Genomic DNA, 13,484 nt, shown 5'->3' on the forward strand with positions numbered 1-13,484 from the left:
AGAGAAATTGGAAAAGCAAAATGCTGTTTATGTTTCAAGATTATCTTACTTGTTATTTTTATTATTAATCACATACGTAGATTTGCACAGAGCTTTCCAAAGCATGCATAAGACAAGGCATTTAATGCAAAGCTTTAATAATCTAGATAAAAATCTGCTGTGACTGCTCTATGTATGACAAGAGGTTTCAGGTATCAGAATTTCACCAATAAATTCAGTGAAACCATGTGCTCTTTTTTAATGCCCATTTTTCTCTTTAAAATGTAGTTGTAAATGAGTATTGCTTTATTATGCATGTTTCCTTTAAAAGTGAACATGACTCCCTTTAGGGGAATTCAAGTAATTTGTTGCCACAGTAATCTTTTCTATCCTGAAATGTTAAATACTTGGCTTTCCTCCATGCCTTTGCCTCTCTCTAGTCTGCAACTGTCATTTTCTCCCTTCTTACTTTTATACACAATGTTCAGATGATTTTTCTTCTCTTCCAATTCATGATTAGGTTACAGCCAGGGCTGTCCCTCTGGGTCATCTCTTTATCTTCTTTCCTTCATGTCTTGTTCTGTTTGTTAAGCAGCCTGCATGTCTTCCATTCAGTATTTTACCTTTCTATGTAATTGTTTCTTATTCTTTCTATTTGTTCATAATATATTCTAATTAAAATATCTTCATACCTTCATACTGGCTATTAGCAAGTGTTTGTTAATAAACAAAGATCTTGTCCAGACTTTCTTTCTTGTCACAGAAGTGTTCTTGAAGTAATTACAATTAAACACATAGGCTACATCAAAAGTGCCTTATTAAGGTCACAAAGCCATGCACTTCAAAATCGACTTGTATAATACATTTGAATTGACCTGTATAATCTTAATTCAGCCTCTTTCACACAAGCAGTCACCATTCAACAGTAGTGTAGTTATTTGTACATAGAGTTGCTGTCTCATTCAGTCCACAAGCTGTGCTGCTTCTGGGAAGGAATGAAATGGAAAAAAAAACCCCAAAACAAATCGAAACAAAACAAAACGCTCCTGTATGTAGGACTGCTGCCTCAGCTTTTGCTGTGCTTGGTAAGTTTATTCCTTCTGGAAATCTCAGTGTACATGGGCCTAAGTCTGCATCTGCCCAGAGCTAAATTTCTTTTCTGCTTGGTGGAAGTCAGGGAGGCACATGAACTTAAGGTCCTTTCCAACCCGAATTATTCTATGATTCTATTATTTTATGATTCTATGGACATGGAGCACAGTGAGGGAGGCGACTAGGATGGTGCCAACCCAGAGGGATAGAATGTGGATCACGGAGGGGCTGGAGGCATTGGCTGTCAAAAGGAAGAAAGGAGAAGGGGCAGTGTCCTGGGAGAATGGCCAGGTGGCAGCGCACAGAGCAGCGTGTTAACCCATCAGCTCTCTGTTGAGCTGCTGCCTGCCTCCCAGGGGCCATCTCCACTCCTGCCTATGGTCCAGAACCCCATTTCAGCCCATCTTGGAGATGTGCTGGCCTCCACACAGCTCTTCCCTACCCAGCTTTGGCCATATCCTGGTCCAGCACCATTCTTAGGGAAGCACCTGGGCTGCGGCTGCCATGGTTCCCAACCGGGAAGTCTCGTGAATCCTGCGGGATGCCAGATTAGAAGGCTACGAGCAAGTGGACAGTGGCACAGCACAGAGGAGAGGCCATCTCTAGATCAAGGAAGTTGGCTACTGTTGTCCAGGGCATTTATATCTGCTCAGGCTGCAGTACTGAGGAAGGCACATCTTGTCTTGTTCATTTTCTGGACATCCTGTCTGAAACATGGGGCTTGAATTTCCTGAGCTCTTGGAGCTGCAGATGAAGGCACCAGTTGTGCTTAAATGTAGGAAGTTTTGCATAAGACCAGGTACTCTGAAAGCCAGGTCCCAGGCATCCCAAATGGCCTCCTGGCAGGTCCAGGGAGGTTTTTGTTTCTCAGTGTCTTTGAATCAGCATCGTATTTCTGAGAGAAATCTTTTGTCCTTTCTTTTTTATTGTTATTCTTCTGGTACTTTATGAAGCCGTTTGCAATTCTCAGCTTGTGGTGTTAGTAAAGCAACTGTATGTTCTAGGGCCAGACACTACAAAAATATTCCCAAATTACATAAAATTAGGCAAGCCAGAGACCAAGGGAACACATCTTGGAGGGAATATTAGATAGGACTGTGCCACAAAGCCTATATACAAAGGGGGTCAGTTCTGTATCATATGACATATCATATGTATCATACAGCATCCTAATGCTGGGATTTCCTAGTTTGAGAGTTCAGTTTTGAAACCTTAATATTTTCCCAGGTTTTGTGTATAGTTTGCTTCTTGCTGTACTATTTGTCCCTTCTGCATTCAGGAACAGGAACATTTTTTTAATATATTATGAAGTGTTAACAAGAGGATCTTTGAAAGCATTCAAGAGGGAGATTTCAGTGTCTATGCCTTGTAATGTCATTTTTAAGATCAGCTTTGGGGAATACCTAAAAGAGTAGCTTAGCAAAGACTCTGTACCCTGGGCAGGAGCATGCTCTGTGTGGCAGTTTGATCAGCAGTTAAAGCTGAGCTCTGAGGCATTCAAGATAGGCTTGCAGGAGTCTTAAGTGTAAGAAGCCTCTAACGGGTGTGCAGAAATGGCTATTTTGAAAGCTTAGTATCTTAGCCAAGTTTTTGGTGAGGAGTCCTAAAGTCAAATTCTTAAGCTACAGGCAACTTGATGTCAAACCTAAAGTCATTGACACAGAGCGCAAGGGTGCCTGAAAATTTCCAAGGAAAGGTCAAAGCAATATATTCTCTTTTAGTCTCAGTGGAGAATGTGCAGCATAGGAGGTTCGAGCTGCAAATTTTGAAGAGGCCAGCACATCTTCATTTTGAAGAAATTACAAGCAACTGGAATTAGTATCTCGTAGTGGGAAGGGCTTGGTTGTCAGTCCTGCTTCTAATTGCTTTATAGCATTTATAGTACAATCTTGTAACAAATAGGAAAAAATAGGGGGACAAAATGAACAGATAGAAGTTGGAAAAGGGACAGGAACACAAAAAAACACCTTAGAGACTGGGTAAATTTTCAGGTGCTAATCTGGGCTGAGATCTGGACTGTTGTTACTATGCTGCAAGTGCCATCTAAATTATCTGTTTTGAAGCTAATTCCAATATATCTATATGAGGGGCATCCATAGATCCATTGCAGCATAGACACACGTTCAAACTAATTTTTTTGTCGGGTCTTTTAAACTAGTAGAGGATAGTATACATATATAAAACTAGCAAGAATAAACCATTTCAGTATTATTCAGATGTAAAATAAGAATGATTCACATTTAATTTGCCAAAAATATTTAATGTTAACTTTAAGTCTGGTAACTTTCTATGTAGTGACACAATTCTTGGGATGCCCGATGTCAACATCTCAGTCTAACCTATGTTTGCTCTTTCCAGGTCTGCAGCCATACACTAATTACAGCTTCATGCTTACTGCATGCACATCTGCTGGGTGTGCTTCTAGCCAGCCACTTTCGGGTCAGACTTTACAAGCCGCTCCTCATGGTAAGGGACAAGTACATTCTTACAGAACTGCAAAGAGATGTTGATGTGGCTTGTATTTTCTGATGGTTTAGTAAGGTGCAAAAATCCACTTCCATCCATCAAGCTATCGTGTGTAAATTTACACAAGAGAAAATCCATCTCTCTTGGAGTTTTTGTATCTTAATACACTCTTTAAACTGATTGCCTGGCATAGCATTTCTACTTTCTTTCTGAGATGATTTCCCTAAGTTCATCTTTAAGTTAGCAAGGTTAGAATAATTAGATACATGTTTTTAAAAGCTCAAATAAATATGCAGAGACAACTGGGCGTATAAAGGCTGCAGCCTTTGGCCTTGTTCTCCATTAAGCTGTACCTTGACTTGTTGGTTGCATTTGACATAGGGTAAATACAGAAAGTGTGGTAAATTCTGTCTCTGGCAATGTTTTATGCTTTCCTTAGGTTGCTGAAAGCAACAGCACAAACTGTGGGAAAGGGAAAATATCCCAAACCCTTTATATTTCTGTCAAATTAAAATAGTGTCATTGTGATGTTAATAGGGGTATGGCCAAAGCCTCATCATATCATAGTCAGCTCAACAGAAGCGGAGATCTACTGGAGTGAACCAAAGAAACCCAACGGGCTCATTACTCAGTATCGATTATTTCGTGATGGAGAACAGATTTTCCTGGGTGGCAGTACAGACTTGAATTTCACAGATGTTAACCTACAGCCTAACAGGAGGTAAGGCATGTTAAAGAGCTCTGGTAATGTGTGAAAGGAGTTCAAAATATATATATGTGTGTTTGTGAAATATACAACAGATAAGTCACTCTTTTAACAGGAGAAAAATCTCTCACAGCATTACTTAATTACTAGAAAAATTGTTAGGACGCATTTAGGAGGCTTCCAAATGTTGGAAAGCCATAATCAAAGGACTTCCCTTCCCTTTCCTTTCCTTTTCTGAGAATAGGCCATTCTGATTCAAAGAGGGAGAGGCTTTTTTTTCCCTTGGGTGGTTGACTGTTGGTGGCTTATTGATTGTTTTTTCCCCTCATGGAATAGACTTAGAAAAACTTCAGTCTTTACATGGCTTACAGCACTGCACATTGTTTATAATGTTTCTGTGCATATTGAACATACTGGCTCAAATACTACTGATATTTTTAAAGATGCCTTTCTGAAATTGATTTTGACACTTTTTTGAGCCAATACTTCTCCCTCTTTATGTAAGCTGATGTGAATTTTAGCATTACAATTATTACGATAAGTAAAGATTTACCTTTCTCAAATTAAGAAAATTTAAAGGTAAAAAGCTGCCCTAACGCAGTATTTGTAATACTCTCTGTGTAGGCTAGTCTCTTTAAATTGGTGAAAATGGAAATGTTCTGTTACTGATAATGCCTAAAGCTTCTAACCATAGTGTCTACTGATCTTTTTGTGTTTGCGCAGATATGTTTACCAGCTGGAAGCCAGTACTTGGGGTGGCAGCAACACTAGTGATAAATATGTTATACAAACACCAGTAGGAACACCAGAGGAAATTCATGTCCCATATAATGTCACAGTAATTGATGCATATTCCATATTTCTAGCTTGGGATGTGCCAGGTAAAAATGTATTTTTATGTAGTAATTTATAGCAAAACCAAAGCATGGAAAAACGAGTATATGCAGGCAGACAGCTGAATCATTCTGATATTTTTATTCTTCATATTTGGTTTTAGTGTTTGTGTGATTTAAATAACCAGTATTTAAAGCTGCTGTTTCCTAGATACATTTTAATAATATTGACCTATATACTTGACATGGGTGTTGTGAGGATTAGCTGATCAAAAATCATATGTTCATTTGATCTAGTAAACTATTATTGAGTACAAGTATTAAGGAAAAAAACAAGCCACAATTACACTGAAAATAAGTTTTCCCTTCTGTTCAGACTAACCTGAGTTATCAACAGGGAAACCTGCCAGACTTTGGGGTTGGTGTTGTCTTAATAGCTATCTTGGCAATTAAAATGTGCAGTTGTCCTGCATATATGTAACGTTGAGCTCCTTTAACAAAAGGTGTCAGAATGTGACATGGAGATCTTGTGCTAGCTTTGACTTGATTGAGTACATTTTATTCACCCAATCACCATAGTGTTTTGTGGACATGTTAGCTTACAGGAGGGTGGGTCAGCAAAGGCCGTCTTCACTTAATATCCCCGGGTTGTCTTGGCCAGCTACAGATGTAAGCTAAGAAGGAATAACTGAATAATAGTATCTTTTTATATAAGAGTCTGTGCTCTGTTTCATTAATATAGATCATAGCTGAAGTGACTGGTGTACTTTACTGATGTTATAAAAACGACATGCTGTAGTTATTGAGGGATAATGAGAGCATTGTAAATGAATTTTCTGTCTAGTGTAGTTCATCTCCAGCAAGGTGTTCTCCACTTTCTCGATATTGGGGTTTTTTAGCTAAAATGAGGTCAATTTCCTTTAGAAACTTCAGATGTTTGCATGTTGCAAGAACAATATATGTTTTATCAATGAACTCAGGGAAGTTTTTAATGTCTCTTCTTCCAGTCACAGTAGAGTCAATTGGCATTAAAAATAAAGTCACCTAGAAAAAGCATTTTGCCTTCAAGGCTGGGATCGCAAGTAGTATGGCAGTGCTTAGCAGCATTCACCCTACCCATTTAAGCAATGATTAATAAATCTATAATACCCTGAGCTGTCAGTCTTTTAGTTTTCAGAAGCACAAAATCCATTATAGAAACGCTATAATATATGAAAAAGATTAAAATCTTAAATTAAACTTTTCCCCCTACTGCCTGAAAGGATTTAGAACCCAGCAGAAGGGAGGTGAATTCAAATGGCATATAATCTACAGTTGGCTTTATTGGAAAGTGACTCATGCTGTATGATTGTTTTGATAATAAACATAATTTAAGGTACAAAATATTCAGCAACATTATAAATAGATTTAGAACATAAGAATGTACTGGAATAGCATGGGCTTGTGAAGAGTGAGGTGTTTCCCAGAAAAGCTTGTCCTTGTTGTTCTAGACCTTTTATTTTCCAGCTGCTCTAATTCCTGTTACTGGTAGTAGGTTACAAGTGTAAGGAGAATCAGGCTCCGTGTAATACATTTGGTTACGTTGTAAATACGATTGTGCATACGCAGCTCATGTATTCCTGAAACCACACAATTACAGGAGTAGGGAGGAAGCTGGACATTATGGCCTTGTAGAGGTTGCAGGGTTAATGTATTCACATGGCTGTAGGAATCATTCTCCTCAGTCAGGGGAAGGCACGTGTATTTCCTCCCAGGTACTGGGACGCACCTTGAACTGTTATCTCACTTTCGTGGATATTTGAAGACTCAGTCCCTTCCTCTCTGCCTTCTTGTTCTGGGGCCAATTATTTAAGTATGAGTAAGAGATTGGTTTTCCTATAGTGCCCTGTTGGGTAGACAGGAAACTAAAACTTCTTGTTCCTTTTATTATAGCACCTCAGAGCCACTGGCTGATCTTACAGGAATAGGGAGTATTAACAGCAGATAAATGTTACTAGAAAAATACTAAATACTACTAAAGCTACAAACAAACCCTGTGTGCAGAAGCATAGATATATACAGAAGCTACGGAATTAATTCTTGACCCTTCATATCCCAGTCTAATGCTCATTCTGAGATCTTCGTGCTCCTAGTGTTTTTTTTTTCCCCAAGAGAAAGACTGCAGGGGGTGCAGGTTCTGATCTTGTGGAATGGCTTACATCCCATTAAGAGGTCCTATGGATGCAGATATCTGGGGCCACATACATCCCCAGCTTGGTAGGATTAGGCTAGACTCTACAACTTTTTATCCTTATTTATGTCATTGTACATGGAGTAATTTTGTTTTCCTGATCTATTTTTTTCTGTGTATGAATCCATATTTCAAAATAAGCTATATTGAGATAATATAGGTTTCCTTTATAAACCGAAAATGCAGCATTCATTACAAGGATTGTCAGGCTTGGCAGTCACTCTTGGATGAGGCATTTGTTTTAATTGGAAGTGTCTCCATGGAAAAAAGTGCTTTTTATTAACCAGTTTTGAGGAGATGGCAGTTGGTCATAGTGTCTTCCTGTCTGTGGATATCAGGAATGCTTTAGCATTCTATCTTCTTATCTGCTGTAATAAATTTGGATCAAATAATCACCTTCAGGATTAATTATGGGCATCATATTACACAGACCTTCCTTTTGGATGGCTTTAATTATAATGTTTCAACTTCTGTAATTTATGTAAACCTTATGACTTTATAGATATATAGCATTTCAAAACTCCTGACTTAGCTAAATAGCAAGGTGGCCAAGTAGTGGTTAAAGTGATGAATTTGGAGAAAATATTTGACACACCTCACTCACTATGGAAAATAGGAGACTTTATTTTCTGAAATAGGTATCCCATTATCTTGTGTTGCATTGCCTCAGTGCACAGACCTCAAAGGTACGGTACATTTCACTGATACGCTACAGAAGGATATGTTACAATTATTATGGAACGACTATTAGTGCCATGGGTAGAGGCAGAAAAGCTGAATGGAAAAAAAACCCCACCACATAATTCTCCCAGGGCATATCCATGGATGTTATTGATAGGTAGGCAGGTAGCCATCCTGCATTTCAACTCATTGACAACCCCTCTGGTCCTCACTGAGGGCCTGATTCTTCTAGATGACTCCAGTTGCTGATGGTGGTACCATGAAGGCTGTACATGCTTGAAAGAGGATCCTGCCCTCTGCTCCTAGGTTACTTCCTTCATATGTTAAGGATCATCTGATTAAAATGTCTTCTTTCCTCATGTTGTAACACTCTTCTTCATCCACCTTTGGGTCTGCTTATCAATTAAAATGAAAGTTGTGTGACATGTCTGGATTCTTACTTTATTCATGGGATCAAATTTAGTATTTGAATGACATTTATTTGTCTCCTAGCTTCCCCAGCTAAGCCGGTTTCTCCTTTGTTGGTGGCCTATCAAATTGTTCTGACTTTTGCTAAGTCAATGTTACATTTCCTCATTTTTGTTTTCTCATGTAAATTCTTGTTGCTCCACAGCACTGTAGGAGAAGCTTTTCAAGCTCAATGTCCAAAGTTCTGCATCTTGAAACAAGTCAGCATCTGTAGCTGCTGCTATCTTCAGAGTCTTGCTAGGAATACTTGATACAACCAGAATGAGATAGCTGGATATTTGAAGCTTAAAGTGAATACTTAATGTCAGGAAGCCAAATAGATTGTTTTGTTTTGTGAAGTTAAATATTAAAATATAACTCTACTCTTACTTGTTTTTAAATAAAAGATATTACATGGTTATTTTAGTGTTCGTTTACTATAAGTGAAAGAGTTCAACTATTTTGCTCTAATTGTGATTGGGTTTCACATCATAATAAACAATGTTTCAGCAGTTGATTTCAAGCAGTTTTTGTTACCAGTCTGCAAAACAGACTGTGGATTTTTTTCCCCAATTCTAAGCATCTTGTGCTGCAAATTCTATTTTGACCTACCCTAGTTTTGAAGTACACAGAGCCATCAAACCTAATTTGCAGAGTTTTGCACAGAATTGGCCATTAAACGTTATCCAAATATGCCCACAAAAAAGCAAGGTTTAGTTTGATTGACTTGTCCCATTGCAAAATGTGCACCTGCTGTAAAATGCAGTCACAGAGAAAAAAAGTGGAATAATTTAACTTTTTTATTTGTAAAGATAATCAGGGTTTTTCTGATTACATCTTAACTTCATAAATGTTAAATAACCTATCAGCATCTAGTTGTTGTAAATTATGAAAAAGAGTATTGCTGGGAATATTAACCAACTAAATCCTTGTTCTTTAGCGAACATGAAAATGTGTTATGGCAGGTTGTCATTGTGCTCATGGTAACTTTGACACCAAATAACAAAACTGCCATTTGCACTTAGGGTAAATTGGTTCATTTGTGCTTTTATGGTTCCTTTTATTCTGACATAAATTTATGAACTCTGGAACTAACCAAGTCGTGTGGTTTCCCAGCTGACTTTAACAAATATGCCCTTTTTGTTTCCCTCAGTCATCAGAACACATGAGGTAGTCGTTTCAGACTGGCTGCAGATGCTGAAAGCTATTGTGGAAGAAAGGTTTTTTGCCAGTTTCTGTGTTCTATATGTACGTCTTTTTTCTCTTTCAGATTACAAAGAGATCATTTGATCTAAGCATTTAATTAATTACATCAAATTGTAATTGATTTCTAACATCTAATTGGATATTATAATTTTTCAGGATGTTTACTTGATTTTATTTACAATTTCCTGTTCACTTGTTGAGAATATTTTTCCTCCTGAGCATATTCATTCTTGGTGTAATTCCTAATACATTTCAACGTTTAGCAGAATTTTAAGATTTTGGGGGTTTGGTTGGGTGTGGTTTGGTTGGGGTTATTTTTCCTTTCTGCTGAGGTATGGATGAATGTTGGACATGGATAGGTCAATCATTTTGAAATAAGCGTCCTCTGCTGCATATTGATGGCTGGATTCAGCTGTCCTTGTTTGTATTTAATCTTCCTTTGGAAATCAAGCATTCTGAATAGTCCTAATTTCAAAGGTTTCCGGTGAATTTTGCCTAGAAATGCACTGATCAGATGCACAAAAGTGAATTCTGTGTCACTTTAATAAAATAGCGAGGTTTTTTAGCTGAAATACCTGGTCTGTTGTCAGGACTAGAGAAGAAGAGGACCTTAACTAGGAGATTAAAAAAAGGTTCCTATTTGACGTGCTGTTTACCACATCAAGCTCTTACTTTCAGATCTTCCATTATGTCCTTTACAGGCACTTCAATCATAGCAAAACAACAACAACAGAAGGTAGTTTAGATGTAATAATACATCTTTAACTACTGGTACCATTACACAATGCACACTCAAATGCACTCTTCCAAAGCATTTTATCTTCCATATATCACAGCCAAAAAGTAGTTTTCTTTTTTGCAGAAGCCATCTACTTCAAGATCACCTCCCAGATTACTCTGTAACATCCTGTATGACTTTAAAAGTTGCATTTCTGCTGATCTGTTCTTAATGATTAGATCTTGGTGTTTTTCTTGAACCTTTTACATTGAGAAAGGAAAATTTTGCAGTGGGATTTTTGCACTTTCTGTCTCCTTCTTCCTTCACCTCTTCCAATGACTGATATCAGCATCTTTGTTTTTTTCCTGTAAGCTGAGCAGTTGAATAAAATTGAAGTCATGCCTCCGCTTCGGGGCTTTTTCTTTTCAGATTTTTTTAGTATAATGGCATTTCCTTTGTCTACCATCTAGTGAGGCAGCAGCATCTTCTTTCTTTGGGATTTTTATGTCTGCTTTCTCTTCTGAGAATTGTAAAAACTTGATATTTCAAAGATTTTTCTGATCTTCCAAAGCACATTGGTTATTTATAGTACCACAAATAAACTTGAAATCTCTCTGATTTCTTATATACCTTTATTTTTTCTCTAGTTAATGTGCATAATCACATATATAATTAGCCAAAAAAAAGACATCTAAAAGATGTACAACAGTGGAAAAAAAGTTGTCTTTGTAGCTTCGAGTTGATAGTATCAATGTAGATACTTTATTAGAGAAGGGCCAAAACCACAATTAGGAATGGAAAGATTCTTGAGATCTGGACAAGTCTCAGAACTGTTCATAGGCATCTGGTTCTTGGTCAAATCACAAAGATGTCTCTGCGACAGCTAAAGTAGGTGCTGCATGAAAGCGAGATGTGCTCTTATTCATCAGACACATCTTGACTCATTTCAGAAAGGTACCTTCTCTGCTTTATTCTTTCTTAAGATTGTGCCTTCCGTGACTGCAGAATAGAGGAAACACATTCAACAGACACTATTCTTTGGGTGTTCTCTTGGGTTTATGAAATTGCTGCTGTCTGCATAGAACAGTCTATAGTGGACAAAAAAATAATTAGCCTACAGCTTATTTCCTGATAACAAAACCAAACCAAAACAAAAAAACTCCCACAAACCCTCAAGAAGTCATGGGAGGAAACAAGGAAAGATCCAGGAACCTGTACCAATCATTCTAAGGCGATGGCTTATGGCTTAGCTTGTTCTCTTAAAGAAACTGCTTTTTCAGCTTTTCAACAGAACTGAAAAGTTAGGAATTGACAGCATTGGAAGAGGAACGATGGAGAAAATGTCTGAATTACAACAAAATAGTAAAAATTGAGGGTTTTTTTCTTCAACAGAAAGTAACCTGTTTTTATATCATTTGAAACAATATGTTTCTTGGTTCAAGCTAGTATATTGTTCTTTACTGGTAAAGCAGGCTAAAAACTTACACTCAGCTACTGGTGCTGGACTGAAAAGGGATATGCTGAATGGTTGAAATTTACTTTTTTGATCATATGCCTCTCCATTCAAGCAGCAGTGCTTAGTAGCTGTTGCCCTTCCAGAATAAAGAAATAAAAGCTGCCTGGTTCTCAGTCATAAGGTCATTCTTCCTGGAAGTAGCAATTGCAACACATGCATTGACTGAACTGAATTTAGATTTTTAAGTAAGAACTGTAATGTCTGCCTTCCAGTTGTGATCTGCAAATGGATCTCTTTCAGTTTATGTTTAAATGGCTGTAGTTTCAAAAAGAGGCAGTAGGTAAAACCTCCAGAGGGAGCTTATATTTAAAATTGCATATGATCAGTGCCTCTTTGAAGTTGTCCTGCACTGTTGTTAGTATTTCAGATAACCACTGGCTGTTCTCTGTGTCACAACAGGGATATTCATTATCAATGTGCCTTTGGAATACAACATCTTACTGAATGCGAGCAGTCCCTCTCTACTAGTGAAGCCAGTAGGACGTGCACATTTTGCTCTTGTCGATGGCCTGGATCCTTACACCCTGTATGAGATAAGAATACAAGCATGCCAGAATGGTAAGATGATTTTCAAAGTCTCACCTTTGTGACTGGGAAGGGAATGCAGATTTTTCCAGATAGGTTCAACTCATCAGAACAGATAAAATCTTATTCCTACATTGGAGTTCAGTGTTTACCTAGTATGAAGAAAGCCTAGCGCCAAATGAAGCATTAAATATTTCTCCACGTTATATCATGAATATTTTAAATGGAGATTTAAAAAATGTATTTTAGGTAATATGTGCCATTTTATTGAAAGTTCTTCACAAATAGCTTAACGATTTTGAGAAATGTGCATACAGAACAAAATCAGTTCTGTAACTGTTCACCATCAAGATGCGGTAATCATAAAGACAGGAGAGAAAAGCCCAAATATTACAAAATTCCTTGCCTTTAATGGAAATTCTCAAAATCCTATTGAAATAAATCTTCCTAAAATGACACTTTGGAACCAATTCTCTCCCCACCTGCACTGGTGAAAATCAGCAGTAATTAGTCAGTGAAACCACAGTAATTTAAGTGAGTTTTTAATAATGAAATGAGGCACAATTTCATTGGAGATTCTTTACTTGACATTCATTTGCTTTTACTGTACCTTTTGTTGAGGAAGAACTCTCATCACTAAGGAAACCTCTGGCTTTGTAGGTGGGTGTGGAGTGGGTGGCCAAACATATGCAAGAACTGCTGAAGCACCTCCTAGAGAACTGAGCCCGCCTATTGTTAAAGCAATGGGATCTGCACTCATAGAAGTGAAATGGGCACCACCTAAGAAACCAAACGGCATTATTACTAACTACTTTATTCACAGGTAAATACTTTTTATCACCTCAGATTCTTAGTCTCATTGAACTGTTCATTTCTTTATTCCTTGATATACTAGGAAGTGAAAAAAAGTGTAGAAGTACATGATAAAGTGTGTATGACATTTCAAATGCTAAGGTAAGATCCTGATCTGTGAATGGACAAGTTGAGAATAAGAGCTAAGGCAAGAATCACCTTCCTGATCTAGAAATGACAAAAAGCAGGTGAAAATATGTTTTCAAAAGTTCAAAGGGACAGACAAATATTAT

The 13,484-nt window shown here is 37.6% G+C and overlaps 1 protein-coding gene across 1 annotated transcript in view; it reads left to right on the plus strand.

The window, feature by feature from the left end:
* Nucleotides 1-13,484, plus strand: part of USH2A (usherin) — a 367,116-nt gene that overhangs the window by 297,607 nt on the left and 56,025 nt on the right. Inside the window, exons 55-59 of the mRNA XM_030499989.1 lie at nucleotides 3,430-3,537; nucleotides 4,075-4,258; nucleotides 4,967-5,124; nucleotides 12,274-12,432; nucleotides 13,060-13,222. Coding sequence (XP_030355849.1) covers nucleotides 3,430-3,537; nucleotides 4,075-4,258; nucleotides 4,967-5,124; nucleotides 12,274-12,432; nucleotides 13,060-13,222 — 772 coding nt within the window. The remainder of the gene's footprint in view (nucleotides 1-3,429; nucleotides 3,538-4,074; nucleotides 4,259-4,966; nucleotides 5,125-12,273; nucleotides 12,433-13,059; nucleotides 13,223-13,484) is intronic.

Source organism: Strigops habroptila, chromosome 10 (genome assembly GCF_004027225.2).
Source record: "Strigops habroptila isolate Jane chromosome 10, bStrHab1.2.pri, whole genome shotgun sequence".
Taxonomy (NCBI): Eukaryota; Metazoa; Chordata; class Aves; order Psittaciformes; family Psittacidae; genus Strigops; species Strigops habroptila.